We start from the raw sequence: 17,382 nt of genomic DNA on the forward strand, positions 1-17,382 counted from the left end.
ATTGGGGAGAATGTCTCGGACGTGGCCTCCTCTCGGCCCCGGTGGAGCGTCCACGGCCACGTGTCCGATGCCAACATCAAGATTGGGGAGAATGTGTCAGATGTGGCTCCCTCCAGGGCAGAGTGGAACGTCCCCATCTCTCAGTCACACATGATGCTGGGGGCACTCCCGGAGGAGACTGAGCCTGAGACGTTTGGCCATGTGGTCCAGTCAGACCTGGGAGCACAGAGCTCCTCCCTGGAATGTGAGCTTCAGCCACCTGCAGAGACAGTGCCAGGGCCTTTGGGCCAGGCCCTGGCTGAAGTGACCACCTCAGTCAGCACGGAGGAGGAGGGTGTCCCCTGGGAACATGGTTCTGAAGGTGAGCAGGTCAGAAGGACAGCCAGGAAGTTGGGGGCAGGAACATGGGAAACGTCTGCCTCACCCCAGGACGGCGGGCCTGATGCCTCTGACATCCCCCTCCCCCCCCCCCAACTTGTACCCATCAGGAGCCAGGAGCAGCGAGGACAGCAGCAGCCCCTCTCCAGGTCGGCCCTTGAGTCCCCAGGTGAGGAGGTGCAGCTGTGGGCCAGGAGGGGGTCAGGGAGCCTCACGTAGCCTCTATTTCGAGTCAGAGGCCTGGGTCATGGAGCCGGGGGCTGGGTGCTGGTGTCTTTAGGCAGGTGACACTGCCCAGGGCAGCCTGGAGCCTGGCGAGGCTGCAAACTTACAGGCTCAGCTGGAGCGCCTGGCTGCACGCTACCACCTGGAGCAGTACCCCGACCACTTTGAAGCCATGTGTGAGTGCACCTGCTGCAGTGGACGGGGCGGCGGGAGGGCCGGAGGGTCCCACAGGGGTCAGTGCCATCTCCGTTTTCCCTTGTAGCTGAGCCTCCAGCCGCCCACCTCCTGCCACATGCACTGCCCCGCTCCTTCTCTTTCCCTGTGGAACCCCGAGCTCGGCCCGACACAGATGAGACTGCCGTACAGCTGAGTGAGCTGCTGACGTTGCCTGTGCTTCTGAAACACTCCATCTCAGCCCCGCTGGCTGCCCAGTGAGTGCTCCCCACACCCTCCCCATGAGTGCTCCTCCCGCACTTCCCATGAGTGCTCCCCTTGCTCTGTGAGTTCTCCTCCAGTGAGTGCTCCCCCCGCCCCCACAGCGTCTCCCTGGTGAACAAGGCTGCCGTGGACTACTTCTTCGTGGAGCTCCACCTGGAGACACACCTGGAGGCGCTGCGTCACTTCCTGCTGATGGAGGATGGTGAATTTGCCCAGTCCCTCAGTGACTTGCTCTTTGAAAAGGTGACGCGCGCACACACAGCCACCCTCCTGATCTGGGGGACGGGGATTGAGAAGCCAAGAAGCCAGACCCAGGGCTCCTGCGTTACAGGCTGTTGTGCCCCATGCCCTTTCTGCAGCTGGGCTCAGGGCAATCGCCCGGCGAACTCCTCAGCCCCCTCGCATTGGGCTCCGTACTGAGCAAGGCCTTGCAGTACAGCCTCCACGGGGATGGGCCCCTTGCTGCCAACCTCTCCTTCGCCCTCAAGTTCCTGCCTGAGGTGTTCACCCCCAACGCCCCTGACGTGCTGAGCTGCTTGGAGCTCAGATACAAGGTCAGAGCTTGTCCTGTGGTGGCAGGGGCAGTAGGTGGCAAGTGTACCAGGGCCCGTGGGACTGAGCCGCTGTCCCACAGGTTGACTGGCCCCTCAACATTGTCATCACCGAGAGCTGCCTTAGCAAGTATGGCCGCATCTTCTCCTTCCTGCTGCAGTTGAAACTCATGGTGTGGACACTCAAGGACATCTGCGGTCACCTCAAGCGCACTGGTGGGTGTCCTCCTGTCTCTCCCTGAGACCTCCTCTGTCCCCCCCAGCCCTGGTGAGCTGGGCCTTCCCCTGCTGACCCATCCTGCCCCCCCAGCCCTGGTGAGCCGGGCTGCAGGCTCTGTGCAGCTCCGCCAGCTACAGCTATTCAAGCACGAGATGCAGCACTTTGTGAAGGTCATCCAGGGTTACATCGCCAACCAGATCCTGCACGTCACCTGGTGTGAGTTCAGGAACAAGCTAGCCACTGTGGGCACCCTGGAAGAGGTCCAGCGGGCTCATGCCGAGTACCTGAACAAGGCTGTCTTCAGGTGAGACCACGGGGCATCCAGGGGACAGTTGTGGGGACACCTGGGACACCCTGTGAGTGCCACCTCCTCCCCCAGGGGTCTGTTGACAGAGAAAGCTGCACCGGTCATGAACATCATCCACAGCATTTTCAGCCTGGTCCTCAAGTTCCGCAGCCAGCTCATCTCCCAGGCCTGGTCTTCCACGGCCGCCCCCCGGGGTGCTGAGCACCCCAATTTCACCCTCATGCAGCAGTCGTACAACACCTTCAAGTACTATTCTCACTTCCTCTTCAAAGGTGAGTCTTCACCTGGGGGGGGGTGTTAGCACCCACCTGTGTCTATGCACACTGACCAGGGGCCCCCTCCACAGTGGTGACGAAGCTGGTGAACCGTGGCTACCAGCCCCACCTGGAGGACTTCCTGCTGCGTATCAACTTTAACAACTATTACCAGGACTCCTGACGGGCAGCTGTAGCTTTATTGGGGCTCGGGGCTGGCCACACTGCCAGGTCTGTATCAGACAGAGGCGGGTCGGGTCTGACTGGACGTCTCTGCCGCCATGGAGAGACAGCGTCTCGGAACGTGGCAGTGCAGGTGCTGGGGGCTCGGGCTCCACCCGAGGGGTTACGAGGATCACGTGACGCACAGCTCAGCCCCCCAGAGTGGGGGCTTGCTGCTGTAGGAGCGCTGTTGGTCACCAGTCCCTGTGGTCCCAGTGGGTTCCTCCTCCCCACGATGGTAAGGAGCCTGCAACAGCTTCAACACTCGCTGGACCTGCAGGGCAGTGGGAGTGAGCGCTACCCGTGTTGCCCGCCTGCCCCCCACACCTCACGAGAAGGATGGGGACCTGCCTCTGAGAAGTCCCCGTTCTCGGCGGCCTCGATGGCGTTCTGGGCGATGTAGTTCCGCAGCACGTACTTGGGGTTGTTGTCATGCATGAGCCGCACATGTTCCACCTGCCAGGCTTCTGTGTCGCCAGCCCCTTCTGCATCCTTCTCCAGACGTGCGCTGGGAGAGCAGGTCCGTCAGGGTGCAGCTGCCGCCCCAGCCCCAGACATAAGGCCCCCATCTCCACCAGCTCCCCTCCGGGCTGCCCGGGCCTACCTGTATTCCTGGAGCCAGCCCGTCCAGCGGGCTTGGTGCTGGGCCTGTAGCTCAGCCAGGCTCAGCTGCTCCAGCCTGGCCCGCTGCTCCGTGCGCTGCAGCTCCCGCTCCAGGGTGGCCTGGCTCCCCACGAGCGCCAGCAGTTGCGGGTTCGACTGTGCCAACATCAGCATCAGTGCGAGCTGCCTGGGGGTGGGCAGGGCTGTGAGAGTGTGTCCGTGTGACACACCAGCGTCCTCCTAGAGGGTCCCAGCTTTTGCCCTGTAATAGTTACTGTGTGTCCTGTAATAAACCTCTTCCGGCTTGGCTGCTGTCTGCCGGATCCTTATTGAGAGTTACAAGCAGCGTCCCTCCTAAGCTCAGCACACCCTGTCCCCTCGTTGGGGGAAGGCATGCGGCAGGGACACAGGATGCAGTTACCGCCTGGGGACCCAGCAGTGTGGAGAAATGTCCCTCCCTGGAAACAGGCTCAAAGGAAGGAGGATGCATGTCCTACCGGGGATCCATCTGGGGCCGCGCTGCCCGCTTCAGCTCCTCCAAGGATGCGCACTGCTGCAATAGCTGCTCCAGGAAGGCTGCCTGCTCGGGCATCGAGGGGCCCGTCTCGAAGGCACTCAACAGGCAGAAGGTGTTGGTGAAGTCAGCCCCTGTGGAGCAGTCCATCAGGGGGCGGTGGTCCCGGCCAGCACCAGAGGGACCCCTGCTCCCCACCCCACCCCCACCAGTTGGGTGAACAGCTTGGCTCTGCGGTCTTGGTGGGCTCACCAGTCAGATGCATGGTCTCCAGGAGCCGGGCCACCAGCACTGAGTCGTCCTCCAGCTCCACCCGCACCAGGCCCAGCTTCCGGCGCATTTTCTGTAGGTAGTGCCGCTGGAACTCGATGTCGTACTCCTCGGCCAGGACGGCCTCGGCCATGTCCAGGGGCAGCTCGGGCACTAGGGCCTCTGCCAGCTTCTGCAGGTTCCACCTGCACACCTCCGGCTGTCTGCTGTATGCGTAGCGACCCCCGTTGTCGGAGGCATTGCACACATGCTCGGGATCATACCTGTGAGGGGCGTGAAGCTGTGTCCTGTGTTGTGCTCCATCCCCCCTCCACACAGCAGGCAGCTAAGGGACCCTCAGACCAGCAGTGCAACACACTGTGTACAGGCTGGCCGTGAGGACCAAGACTGGACAAGGCATTGCACGTGGGGCAGCTCCCTGGGGAGGTGCTGACCTGTCCAGAAAGCCGAAGGGCCCGTAGTCAATGGTGAGCCCCAGAATGCTCATGTTGTCAGTGTTGAGCACACCATGGCAAAAGCCGACACACTGCCACTCGGCCACCAGGCGGGCTGTACGCCGTGTCACCTGGATGGGAAGGTGCCACATTCCTGGGCACTCGCTCCCCCAGAGAACATGTCCCCTGCCCAGCCTGCCAGGAGATCCCACAGGAGGCCCCAGCATTGCCAACTCCTTCCTCCCACACCATCAGACTGCTGAGCCGTCTGCTAGATGCACACTTGAGGGCAGGAGCAGAGGACCACCCCCTCCTGGGTGTTGGTGCAGAGTGACCACCCTGGCTGGGCCAGAACTGTGCTGCTGAGTCAGCAGGAGGGTTGGGACAGAAGCAGCGTGGCGGGCAATCCCACCTCCCGGAAGAAGGCTGTGTTCCTCCTCACACGGTCGTCGGTGTGAGCCGCCTGGATCTCAGGGTAGAAGGAGCCAATCACATAGTCTAACATCTGGACCCGGATGTCGTTCCTCCCAACGCTGGGGCCCTCGCGCCCCGTGAGCACATCTGCAGACTTAAAAATCTCAAAAGACCCAAACCTGTTGGGGAGACCAAGTTTTGACAGGTGAAGACTTGGCCCAGCCCTTGTCAGAGTCCCTCCTAGCCTGCAACAACAACACACGAACTGCCTCCCCCAACACACGCACGCACGCGCCTAGGGGAAGGGGAGCAGCTCGCGAGAAGCTGGCAGCAAGGCCTGAGGAATCCCTATGGGGCCTTGTGATCCGTATCTTACACCAGGGCAACGAGCATCCTGACTCATGAAGGACACTGTCCACGAGGTATCAGCAGTGGCTCTCACGTGGAGGTTCCACTGAGGTGGGAGCCACCAGGGTCTCCTAAGGTGGGCCAGTGTACTGTCTGGGCCTGAGGAGAGGAGCCACCATCCCAGTCCTTGGGAGGCAGGGGGACCCCAGGTGACCAGCTGTCAGCCTGCCCTTGCGGCATCTTACAGTGGGTCTACTTCAGGGACAGGCAAAGCCGGGTGTCAGATGTTGCCCTGGCTGCAGTTTCATGGCTAGTGCATATCCAGCTGCCAAGCACACATCACCTGCAGTGCTAGAAGCAAGCTTGGCCTGAGGGACCCGCGTTACCTTATGAAAGTGGGAGCTATGCGCAACACAACCGCGCAGTTTTCCCGCTTTGGATTACCATCATAGAACACATCCCGCACAACTGTGGAGGCAGACGTGACACAGGCCCCGGCCCGCGTGGTGGGGACTCCCAGGTGGAACATGGCTTCGCTGCACAGGAACTCACGGATGCTGGAGCGCAGGACCTTTCGGCCATCAGCCTGCCTGAAACCGGACATGGTGGTCATCAGGCCAAGGGATAATGTGTGTACCCCGAGCCCCTGCCCCATGGGGCCTCACAGCCACAGCTGTAGCATAGCCCCCCACTACCTCCTCAGAGGAGATATGCCCCAGCCCCAGGTATGGATGAGAGCCCTCTCACGAGCAGACAGACAGACACTGACGCAGACACAATCGCTCGGCTCTGTTTACTCGGGGCACAGCTGGGTGGGAAGACCCACTCCGTGTGTTGGTGCAGGAGAGCTACCTCCTCCTGAACCAAGGGCTAGACAGAGTAAGCAAGCAGACAGATGGACAAAAACAGCCAGCTGGGGCCTACAAGGCTGGGCCGGGCCGTGAGGGTCAGTAGTATTTCAGCATACACCCAGGCAGGCAGATGTGAGGCAGAAGGCTCTCACAACAAAAACACTAAAACATGGTCAATCCTGGGCAGTTACATGGGCTCTATGCCAGGGCTCTAAGCCCTCCAAGGGCTAGTGTGTCCAGTACCACCTGCTTCTGCACCTTGTCCCAGGCCTGCATGGGAACGCTGCCCGAGGCAGACTTAAGTTTCAGGGCACCAAGCAGGAAGCTGGCACAGCTGAGCTACCTTGAAATCTGATCCAACTGATCTCAGGACAGGGCCCCAGAGCTGATGTCAGAACTGAATGGGAGCTGTGATGACCATGGGAGGCCAGGGCAGCCCAGAGCCAGCCCCTCAGCCTCACTGGATGACCTGCAGACAGACCCACCCCCTTTAGGCAAGTCTGACTTGGAGGTTGGGTACACATGGGTGGTGAATATTTGGAGGTGCTGACCTGAGGAAAGGCCTGAAGTCCTCTGCCCCGGGACACACAGGGTGGTGGGCAGATGACCACGTTTTAAAGAAAAAAAACACTTTTGAGACCTCAGAACTTTAAACTGACCAACATAGGAGTCTTTGGCTATAAATCCCTCACAAAAGTTTGTCTTTATAAGCAGCAAAACCAGCTTCAGTGATCCTCAAATTAAAGCCCTAGTTTGTAAATGCTTGGAAACTAGCAGTTCTAGACGGAGTCACATGCACATCTCATTCCACAGGTGGGGCGGGAACAGGAGAACCTGTTCTGAGGCTCTCAGGTGAGCTAACTGGAGTCTTAGGAGTGGGGGAGCTTGTGGCGTCTGGGAGGCACCAGAGGCACACGTGGTACTTGGTGTTTCTTTGATCCTAAAACTCTTAGGTGTATTTTGGGTGTTTCCAACCATCATTTGGGAGTCCTGGTGTGGTGCTGAGGAGAATGCACTGGGCCACAAGTTGGTTCAAGGCCAGCAGTCACTCCTGGGAAAGCCCACCCAGGTTGCTGTGAGTTGGAAGGGCCTTAACAGCCATCATTTAAGGAGTGTGGTTATGTGGAGTGCTGGGTGACTCAGGATGCCGGGTCCTGTAAAAGCCCCCGCCCCCACCATCACAGGAGTTAGCACTGAGAGCCTTTGGCTTAGAGGAAGGAAGCTAGGCTTGCCGCTGACCCCGGGCCAGCACTGGGAAGCAGAACGGATTCCAAACCCGTCAACTGCCAGCGCTGCGCTTCTTCAGTAGGGGACAGAAGGCTCCAGACCTGGCCTCCTTCCCCAGGGCGTAATCCGGCGGGTGCCTGCCCTGGCAGAAGGCACTGCTCCTTGGCACTGCCGGTGGTGCTTCCTGCCCTCTTGCCCTGGCGACTACTACCCAAGAGTTTTCTGAAATTCCACCTCGCCTCTGTCTGCCCCTAAACTGGGGAGGAAAGCGTTACGAGTTGCACACGCCCCCTCCAGTCCCCTGTAGAAGGGCCGGAGCGCGCGCCCCCCAATTCCCCCACCTAGAGAAGGCGCCCCCAAGAGTGGCCCCTGCTTCCCCCACTTGGAGAATGGCAAGGAGTGGCGCCTCGATAGGTGGTCCCAAGCCCCCCCTGTGCCTCCCCGGAGAAGGACGCGAGCCTGGAGCGCGCGCGCACCTGGAGAAGACCGTGGGGCCTGCACCCTTGAGCTGCAGCTCCCAGCGCTCGCCAGCCTCCGGACACACCTCTCCCAAGTACATGGCGGCGCCGTCGCCCAGCTGCCCGGCGAACTGGCCGAACTGGTGGCCGCAGTAGCAGTGAGCAGCCGGCTCTGCGCCCGGTAGCAGCGCGTTGCCGCTAAAGAAGAGCGCGGCCTCCGCCTCGCGGGCCGCGGCGTCGGCGTCGTCAGCGGGCGGAGGGCACAGCCCCAGCAGCGCCAGCGCGGGCTCCGAAAGCGCCACGAGGCGCGGCTCCTGAAGGGGCGTGGGGCGCGCGCGGCTGAAGCAGGCCCCGGGCACGGGTCGCGGTGCGGGCTCCACGGCGGCGTCTTCCGGGCCCGGCGGAGTTTCCACCGGCAGCGCGCGAAGCGCGCGGTTGTCGAAGCGCAGCCCTGCCAACCAGCGAGGCGGCGGCTCCATGGCGGCGGCCGAGGTGGAGCAGTTCGCGTGTCGGCGCCCGCCAAGGTTCAACGACACGGCGCGAGCCGCAGTAAGCGAGATACCCAGCGCGGCCCTGAGCGCAGACATCTGCGGCGCCCCTCACCGGAAGGCCGCTCCGCTTTGGTCCAATCGCGGAGGGGGCAGTGCCCACAGCAACACTTCCATAGAACACACCCGCGAGACCCTTGTTCTGATTGGCTATTTTTCCCGTCTATTTTTGCCTAGTTTATCTCGCGGAGGCGGGCCTTCCGCTCCTGCACCTAGTCCTGAGTCAGCTAGTTTCTGTACTGGGCTGAGGCGGAGGAGGCGCTGGGCTGTGGGGAGCATGAACGCTGCTCAGGGTGACCACTGCAGGGGCGGCCCCGAATGACAGTCCTGTTTGACTGATGAGCAGGTCCCCGGGGGTCTGATCTGGCTGACTCATGACCGTTCAGACTAACATCTTAGAGTGTGTCCATACCCAACCTCAGAGAACCACACCCCAATTTCTTCCTGGGGCCCCAATTGTGCTCTCCAGACCCAGAGAACCCAGCCCTGCCCCTTCCTGGCTGAGCCCTTGGGGATCCTCCATCCCCACCCGCTCAGTGTCCTCATCCCAAGAAGGGGAGGCAGGTAAAGGGGACTGGTGGGTCACGGTCCCCTCATCCTGTCTGTCAGTAGTTGGTGCCATTGTACCAGACGCCGGACAGCCTGCTTCCCTCTAAGGGGCCACTCCACCTGGACCTGTGGAACATCCCAGGTTGTCAACACCACCCCAGAGACCCAGAGCTCATTTCTTCCCCCTTCATCCAATCATGCCCCTCAGCTTCATCCACACTCTGGGACCTGGTCAAAATCTGTTACTGAGGTCTCCAAAGTCACGAGTTCCGGATCAGGGCCCACATGGTGGCGCTGAGAGTTCTAGAAATCAGCCTGGGGACAGCACTCTCTCCTCTCAGGGACACACTCACGAGGTACCGATCCCAGTGGCCTGTCTGTGCTGCACGCTGGCCAGGGGCAAGGGATATGACCCAGGGTCTGAGCTGGGGACACCCCCCAACCCCGTCTGGACCGGAAGGAGGACGCACAGACTGTGAAGCTTGAACATTTAATGAGTCGGGTGCGGGCGCCACGGGTGGGGGCTGGGGTGCTAAGGCGCGGAGGTTGTGCGCACACGGAGCACACTAGCTCGCAGGGCCTGCCTGTGGTTGCCCGCAAGCCAGCGCAGGCTCGCGGGATCTCCCTTGTGCTGTGGCCTCGGTCCGTTGAGGTCGGCCTGGCCGCAGTTGCTGTACCACCAGCCGGCGCCCCAGCGGTCCAGGCTGCAACTGACAAAGGTGTGGTCGCCCTCCACGCAGGAAGTGCAGGTGTCGTGATCACGGTCCAGCGTGCTGAAGGCGCTGCCCTCCTGGTTGTCTGCGAGCCCGGAGCCCCGGAACGCATCTCCTATGCGCAGTCACCGAGCAGCCAGTAAACACAACCACCCGCCTTCTCCTCCCTCAGCATAGCTGCCTCACTATGGGGTAGGGGTGGGGGGCCTCTATGAGCCTCCATGCCCCAGCCTACCAGAGCTTCTCAGCAAATAAAGTGTCCCTAGAGGTGGGAGCCCTGCTGTGGCACTGTGTAATAATGAACTAGACAGCAAGGTTGGGTGTTCAAATTCGCCCGATGCACCTCAGAAACACTATACAGGCTTGGTATGAGTCGGAACTGACTTGAAGGCACTGAACAACGGGGGTGGGGTGGGGCCAGCCCTGGGGCCTCCCTTTCCACACTCACCTGCGGTGCCGGAATACTGGCCCAGGTGCAGCCGGTAGAGCTCATCTTCTGTGCCCACGTGGAAGTTGTCATAGTGGGCCTGCAGCGTGAGGTTGTGCACATCTTCCAAGTCCACCAGCAGCTCAGTTCGCCGGCCCGGCTGGGATGTCAACTCCACTATGTGCTCCAGACCCAGCCAGTGGTCTCCTACCGTGTGTGGCACCACCCTCAGAGGTTCGGCGGCCCAGGCGCCCCCCCCATAGCCCTCCCCGACATCTAGGCCCCTCCTACCTGCCTCTCCCTTCCACCTAGGCCCCGCCTACCGGCCCCGCCCCCACACCGAGGCTCCTCCCATCTGCCACTCCCCTACATTTAGGCCCCTCCTACCTGCCACGGCTCCGAAGCCCTGCTTGTATTCCTGCCAGCATCTCTCAAAGTCCAGAGGCTGCTCCGTGTCCACCTCTCGCCGCTGAATCACTGTCCAGCCGCCGTCACGCATATCACAGAGAACCTGGGACAGGCATGGCTGTCACACCAGTGGCTTCTCACCCTGAGACCCCCCCCATTCCCAGGGGCACTCCTCCGGTTTTTCTGGGTATGAATATCTATCATGAGACATCCTAGGAAAATTCACAGCCGGTTCCAGGAGTGCCCAGCTGCTGTCTGTCATAGTGCCTTAGAGATGGACACCCAGGCTGCGTCCAGGCCCCCCAGGTTACCCAAGTAAGTGGTAAGACTCGCTGTGGTAGCCCATGTGGTTGAGGCCCCCGGGGGATAGCTTGGCTGACATCTCACCTTGAAGGGCATGCTGGCTCCCTCCGGTTGGATGATGTACACACCGCTGGAGGCACTGGGGTTGTCCACCCAGATCTGAGAGCAGTCCTCCCCTGTAGGGTGACCCAGACCAGAGCCCCTGCAGGACACTTCTCGATAACCCAGATGATGGACAAGCCCTCCCAAGTACAGCAGCTGCCGCCCCGTTCTATCCTCGAGGACACTGAATACTGCTCTTCTGCTGCCCCTCAGTGGGCATCTTCCAAGCCCGGGTTTGCCCCCCACCCCCAGGGCTGCCTCCCCAACCCTAGGGGCAAAAGGCTTGGTTTTCCTCCCCTCCTAGGGCAATCCTTACAGGCACGACCACTTGAGAGGCCCTGCCCAGTGGATCAGGGTGCCCAGCCTGCACCCACCTTGGGGCTGCAACACCGTGACAGGGACCTGGGAAGAGATGGGCCTGATCAGGGTGGGCAGGTAGCTGGCTCTGTCCAACTCTATACCTGAAGCACCCCCAGCCCTCCCCCAGCGCTTACCAACACCCGATGCTGTATCAGTGATCCAGCCCATGGCACCGAGAGGCAGAGCAGGAGGGCAGCAAGCCGAGGCAGAGTATGGGCAGCCATGCTTCCTGGGGGTACAGATATGTTGGGGAGCCCTCCAACCTGCCAACCCGTGGCCCCTGCCCCTCAGAGCTCACTCACCTCTCCTTCTGGGCAGATCCGGCTGCTGGCCCAACCTTTTGTTCAGGGTGCCGGAGATGCTCCGCCCCTGCTCCTCCCTAGGGTGGGGGTTCCTCTGTGCACGTCCCGGGGGCTGGCACTGGTCCAGCCTCCGGGGGTTGGCCCCCTCTCCCCTGTGCTCCCAGGTGTACCCGGGAGGCTCAGGGCTGCCAGCCACCTGCCTTCCTTCTAGTCTCACACATCTCACCACACAGACGCGTCCAAAATTAGACTTTATTTCAATTTCATGAGGAAAGTGCACACTGAGCATGGATAACAGGGTACTGTGGTGAGGTGTCCATGGCCCCCAGCCTCAATTTGGTTCAACACTGACAGAGCAGTCCCCAAGGTCCAGCCTGGAGCTGCCAGCAGGGCACCCCGCAGGAGTCCCTCAGCCCCTCCCAGGAGAGACCCCGAAAAGGTTTCCTCTTTGTCACGACCAGATTTAAGGCTCATGTTTCTGACATCTGCTTTACTGTTTTGTTTAAGTTAAAATTACCTGAGCAAAAAAATTTCAGACATTTTAAAAAAGCCAAAAACATAGGAACTCTGCCAACAAGAGACCCCATCAGGGCCTGGGGAGGCCTGGTGCAAGGCGGCCTTTCCCAAACCTGCCAGGCCAGAAAACCCACCTGGGGGACCAGGTACTCCTATAGGCAGCCCAGGGGACCCCAAGTGAGGGCCACGGAAGCCGATGACCACCAGAAGGCACAGTGAGGTAGGGGCACCGGCTGTGGTCCAAATGCCCACAGCCTCAGAGTTAGGAGCTGGGGACAGAAGGGCAGGGAAGCCCCACACCCTGGCCCTGCTGGGCCCTCAAAGCACAGCCTCCAGGGCTGGGGCTGGGGCCTCAGCGATGGGGAAGGCAGCTGTGCTTGGCCAGACCCCCATGGGGGGCGGTGAGGCCCGCTGTTGAGATGTTGGGTGGGAGCCGGCCGAGAGCTGACGGGAGCCACAGGCCCCACCCCACGTGTGCACGGTGGCAGGAAGAAGCTGAAGCAGGCATCCCCTCGGCTCCCCTACTTCTTGGGCAGGATGGCGGACGCTCTCCGGAGGCAGCCCTGCACAGCAGGTAGCGCCAGGACCAGGCTCCCTGTGCGGCGGCCCAGCCAGTACAGGCTGTAGCCCATGAGACCCACGAAGGCAGCCTTCACAGCCAGCCGGGACACTCGGCCGGAGATGGACGGTGGGGGCACGCTGCAGCAGACAGGTGGTGGTCGGGATCTGGCGGCAGGCGGACGCTCCCCCCCACCCCCGACCCGGGTCACTCACGTCATGATTTCCTGGATGTTGAGCTCAGTGCTCCAGTTCTTCTCGATGCCGGGCACGTGGCCCATGCCCACGACACCCACGACCACAGACGGGATACACTTCCTGGGTTCGGCTGCAGGGCGGGGCGGGAGAGAGGGTCATTGCCAGGCCGGTGGCTCACCAGCTGGCTCCAGTGACCAGGGCGCTCACCGTCAGAGGAGCGAGGCAGCTCCAAGCGCCTTGCAGCCTGGCGGAGCATGTAGGTCAGGTAGATGTCGCGCTCGGAGACAATGGTGCGGTGCAGGTCGGGGAACTCGCCGATCATCTCGGCCATCATCTGCTCCAGCAGGTCCTTCTGCTTGCACTTCTCCACGTCGTCCTTGCTGGGGGGGGCGCCGCGGGAGGGGCAGGGCTGGGATTAAGGAGGATGGCGGCGGCAGGAAGGGTGGGAGGAAGGGCCTTGTTTGAGGAACCTCAGGGTGTGGATGGGGACGGGCCGGCCACCCCCAAGCCCTACCTGATGGGGTCTGACAGGAAGCAGAGGCCCCAGGCCAACTTGACCTTTTGCCAGAAGGATAGGGCCGCGATGGCCCTCTTGAAGGTGACAGGGATGGGCCGGTCACCCAGGTGGAACTTGCAGAAAGGCACCTTGCTGGCCTGGAGCAGAGGCCCGCATTGGGGTCACTGTCAGGGGCTCAGGAAACAACCCCCTGTCCTACCCCCACCCCTGGCCAGGCCCCTAACCTCCTTGAAAGCCTCTCTGAACTCGCCACCGGGCGCCATGCCCAGCTGCTCGGTGATGTGAGCCGACACCTTCAGCAGCAACATCTGCATGAGCCCCGACATGACCCCATTCTGTGGGCGGGTGGGCGGGAGAGCAATCAGCAAGCCCCCAGGCCTCGGCAGCTGCCCCAGGGCGGGCACACTAGCTGCCCCCCTGCCTGCCTAGCCCACCACCCTACCCCACCCCCAGCCACACTGGCCTACAGCCATCCCAGCTCCCCTTCCCCATCTCCTTGGGGCTCTGTGCATCCCTACACTGTGGTCTCCAGCTTGCCCCCCAGCCTGGGAACCCCAAGGTCCAGGCTCCTAGGAAAGGGGAGGGAAACGGAACCCACATAGACAAGATCAGGTGGGCGAAGCACCCAGCTGTCCCTGCAAGGCCTCGCTTGGACCCTGTCTCCAGCCCACAAAAGTGGAAGGGACGGAATTGGCAGAGGCTCAGAGTGGGCCCAGGTCCAGTGAGTTTCAATCCGGCTCCTCTGAGGAAACAGCCGGCGGCACACACCAGGGTCATGGGCTGCTGAGCCCTGAGGGCCGTGGCCGGGTGTTTGTGTGGCGGGCTGGTCCTAGACAAACAGGCGGGAGCCAGGCTGGCGGGCAGCCTGTCACACATCACCTCCATGCTGCCAGGAAGGGTGGCACCGGTCAGGGCTCAGGCCCCTCACTGACCACAGAAGAGTCGTGTGGCCAGGCAGCCCACCTGTGACCCTTCCCTCGGTCCACAGCCGCACAGTGATGGGCTGACTCAGTAGGCCTGGGCTGTCCAATCCTAGTACCCAGACCAGTTCCTAGCAGGTGAACCCAGGCCCTGGAGATGTGCAGAGTCACAGGACATGTTTGTTTACCTGGGGCCCTGGACCACAAGAGAGCCTAACCAAGGACCCCCCCCCCCCCACATACCAGTATACACCACGGATGTGGCTTGGGGGGCCTAAGATATGAGGAAAGGGCCAGTTGTGGCTGGTTAGGTGCATGAAGTCTACATTGTCGTGGGGGGGTCAAGCGCTGGGGCGAGGGTATGGGGTAGACTGGGCCCCCTCTGCCCCCTAGAGCAGACATGGGCCCAGGTCTAGCTGAGGTTGGGAGCTGCAAAGGTAATTGGGGGCCTCCCTGAGCCCTAGCCACTTCATCTGCAGGGTAGGGTACCTAAGACCCACCTAAAGGGGAGGGGACGAGGTTGGGGCCACTGAGGGTGGACACTGAGAGCCGCCCCTGCCCCTGCCCCGCACAGCTACACTGGTCCTCACCCCGACCTGAACAGCCCCGACTTCAGCTCCCCCATGCCTGACGCCCGTCCATGCACCTCCTGGGCCTTGTCACGGCTGCCTGACCAGCCCTATCCTCGGCTCCCCACCTGGCACATGGACCCTCACCTGGCGGACAGCCTGCTGAAGCTTCTCCAGGCTGATCTCTTTGGCTTCGTGCAGCAGCGTCCGTTCGTCCATCTTGAGCATGGACACGCGGTACTGACACAACTCCACCACCACCACATCAGGCTGGACCGCCCGGATGGTCTGCCACGACACCGCCAGCCAGCGGTCAGAGCTGGGGGTCCCCCGCCCCATGTCCACCACCCTGCTGGGAACTCTGACCTGCTGGCCCCCTGCCCCCCTCGCTTGGTACCAGCAGAGGCTGAGCGGCAGGGATGCGGGGGCAGTACCTGTGGTTGCCCAGACCCAGAGCCCGCAGCAAGTCCACCAGAGCCCCCACGGTCCTGTGCAGCCCTTCCGGCCCAGCAGCCCATACCTTGACAACGTCCCTCTTGCTGTCATCACTGAAGTGGGCTGTGCCCACCACGTACACACGGCTCCCATCCTCGGCCACCAGCTCAGTCACGGTGTGTGGCAAGGCTGGCCGCTCTCGCCGCCGCTTTAGCTTTACCTCCAGCAGCAGGTTGAAGGCGTCCATGTCAGCTGCGGCAACAACAGAGGGTCAGCTGCGGCGGGGCCAGACCCAGAGGGCAGCGGCTCAGCCTCACCAAGTAAAGGCAGAGGCCTCAGTCTCTGCGTGGTAAAGGCAGAGGGTGAGGTCTCTGCCAGGGCCAGGCCCAGGGCTGCCGGTCAGCATGCCCACTTCAGGAGGGTGACTGGACAAATGAGTCCAGTGACTTAGCCTCCTGCCCGCCCAAGAAGAAGGCTACTGCCACAGCTGCACACCTCATGCCTCCAGCCACCCCCAACGGACAGTGAGCCGTCATCTCCCTCCCGCCCCTCGGCCACCCAGAACACGTACACATACTCTGGGCTTCTCCGGGGGCCTCCCTGGAAGCCACCTCGGCAGGCTCTGAGGTCATGCCTGGCTCCATGGCTGCCTGCAGAGAGGAGAGGAAGGTTCCAGAAAGACACCCAGCCCACCCTGCCCACAATACACAGGGGTCTGCCCATCCTGGGTTGGCCATGCGCAGACACATGCTTCCCAGGGAGGGCTGCCCCGGGTACCCCGCCCCACCAAGCACTCTTCTCACATGGGCTAGCCCAGCCTTGTGAGGGGGTGAGGCCCTGAGACAGACTGGGGGCTGGTTTACACTGGTCAGGGGTGCAGTGGGGATGGGGGGCCTGCTTACACTGTGTCCGAGTGTGGGAGGGGCCGGGTCATCAATACATGGGTGGACACTGTTAGAAGCTGGGGTAGGGAAGCCCACATGTGACCCCTCCCTGTGGGCTGGGGGGTCCTTGCTCATTCTCTCAGCTGGGATGGTAAGGCAGGCAAAGACCAGATAGACATGAACAGACACCCCCCATACACGTACAGCTGTTCAGGAGCAGCGCCCCCTACACACACATACACACTCCAGATGTTCAGGAGCAGACCCCCCCTACACACACACACACACACACTCCAGATGTTCAGGAGCAGAATGGCTGGCCCTGAGCCCTCCTCACCTCCTGGGGTGGTTCCTCCTCCTCCCCCTCCATGGCAGCTCCCTGCTCCTAGTTGGATGGATGACGTCTGAGGGGAGAAGACACGTCCTCATCAGGAGCCCGAGGGCCTTGAACAGGCCTGGTACTGGGTTGGAGCCTGCTTCCCCCACCCAGCCCCAGAGCCCCCTCCTCACAAATGACAGGCAGGCTGAGTAGGACATGAAGGCATTAGGCTGTCCTGAAGAGGCTGACCCGACTCCTCAACCTGACAGAGGGGTATGGGTGTCTACACCAAAACCCACTGGACGGCAGCTGGACACCTCTACAGAGCCAGGACTGTCCTCGATCACATTCAAGGAGGAGGAGGACCAAGACACTGGCTGGGGGCCGCGGCACGCTCACACCCCATTCAAGCTGCTGAAAGCGGACGCCCCATGGATGGGACTTCCGGCAACATGAAGGACTCGCTTTGGATTTTTAGCTGCGATAAAACTCAGACTACGGTAATGTGCTTGTGCCGGGCTGCAATGTCCGAGACTGACCCACTGGTGGGACTGCAGGTGGGCACACCTCCCTCCTCCTGCCACTCTTCAAGTTGTCCTGACGATCGGGGGTTTCTTTCCCACTGGGTCTGCAGCAGCCTGAGAGCCCTACCCGAGTCACCCCACTTCTTGGCATGCTGCCTTGGCAGGGGCCTCTCTAGGGGCAACGTGCCCCCGATCTGGGATCCAGCCTGGAGGAAGGGTCCGCGGACAGCTGGTATGGGGAACCGAAGGTGACTCAACAGGGTGAGTCAGTGCACCAGGGAGGCCCCGCCCTCCACTTCCCGGTCTCTCCTCCCACCTGTCCTGAGTCCCTCCCGGTCCCCAATATAAAACCGGGGTCCCTGATGAGTGACAGTCATCCAGCTCACTCCAGACCGGGTCTGGCCACACACTCACAGGCGCCTCCCCCAGGGGCCTCTTCCCTGGCTGGCTTCCACAAACAGTAGGGCTGGGCTAGGGGTTAAGAGGGCAGCTGTTGGCCCTAAGGCTGCCCCCCCC

The 17,382-nt window shown here is 61.9% G+C and overlaps 2 protein-coding genes and 1 pseudogene across 2 annotated transcripts in view; 1 reads left to right on the forward strand and 2 right to left on the reverse strand.

The window, feature by feature from the left end:
- The window catches only part of TUBGCP6 (tubulin, gamma complex associated protein 6), a 38,090-nt gene extending 35,533 nt beyond the window's left edge, over positions 1-2,557 (forward strand). The window contains exons 17-26 of the mRNA XM_006876414.1: positions 1-361; positions 489-547; positions 659-779; positions 866-1,034; positions 1,143-1,284; positions 1,401-1,595; positions 1,676-1,808; positions 1,903-2,116; positions 2,192-2,391; positions 2,466-2,557. Coding sequence (XP_006876476.1) covers positions 1-361; positions 489-547; positions 659-779; positions 866-1,034; positions 1,143-1,284; positions 1,401-1,595; positions 1,676-1,808; positions 1,903-2,116; positions 2,192-2,391; positions 2,466-2,557 — 1,686 coding nt within the window. The remainder of the gene's footprint in view (positions 362-488; positions 548-658; positions 780-865; positions 1,035-1,142; positions 1,285-1,400; positions 1,596-1,675; positions 1,809-1,902; positions 2,117-2,191; positions 2,392-2,465) is intronic.
- A 162-nt stretch (positions 2,558-2,719) lies between these two features.
- On the reverse strand, positions 2,720-8,301 carry LOC102826730 (annotated as a pseudogene).
- Positions 8,302-12,463: 4,162 nt separating this feature from the next.
- Positions 12,464-16,393, reverse strand: TRABD (TraB domain containing). The gene is made up of 9 exons (XM_006876395.1): positions 16,361-16,393; positions 15,711-15,789; positions 15,225-15,391; positions 14,852-14,992; positions 13,440-13,550; positions 13,213-13,352; positions 12,906-13,078; positions 12,717-12,828; positions 12,464-12,641 (listed from the first exon to the last, which is right to left on the reverse strand). The coding sequence occupies exons 1-9, from the start codon at positions 16,391-16,393 to the stop codon at positions 12,464-12,466; spliced, it is 1,134 nt and encodes a 377-aa protein (XP_006876457.1).
- Between the last annotated feature and the right edge of the window lie 989 nt (positions 16,394-17,382).

This window comes from Chrysochloris asiatica, unplaced genomic scaffold (genome assembly GCF_000296735.1).
Source record: "Chrysochloris asiatica unplaced genomic scaffold, ChrAsi1.0 scaffold00378, whole genome shotgun sequence".
In the NCBI taxonomy this organism is placed as follows: Eukaryota; Metazoa; Chordata; class Mammalia; order Afrosoricida; family Chrysochloridae; genus Chrysochloris; species Chrysochloris asiatica.

Bases quoted from the DNA above. Each gene is read 5' to 3' on its own strand.
- TRABD (XM_006876395.1), bottom strand. From the start codon at position 16,393: ATGGAGGGGGAGGAGGAGGAACCACCCCAGGAG. The intron at 14,993-15,224 runs GTATGGGCTGCT...GTGTCGTGGCAG, and splicing joins GCAAGAGGGACGTTGTCAAG to ACCATCCGGGCGGTCCAGCC. The intron at 13,079-13,212 runs GTAGGGCTTGGG...CGCCCCCCCCAG, and splicing joins TTCCTGTCAGACCCCATCAG to CAAGGACGACGTGGAGAAGT.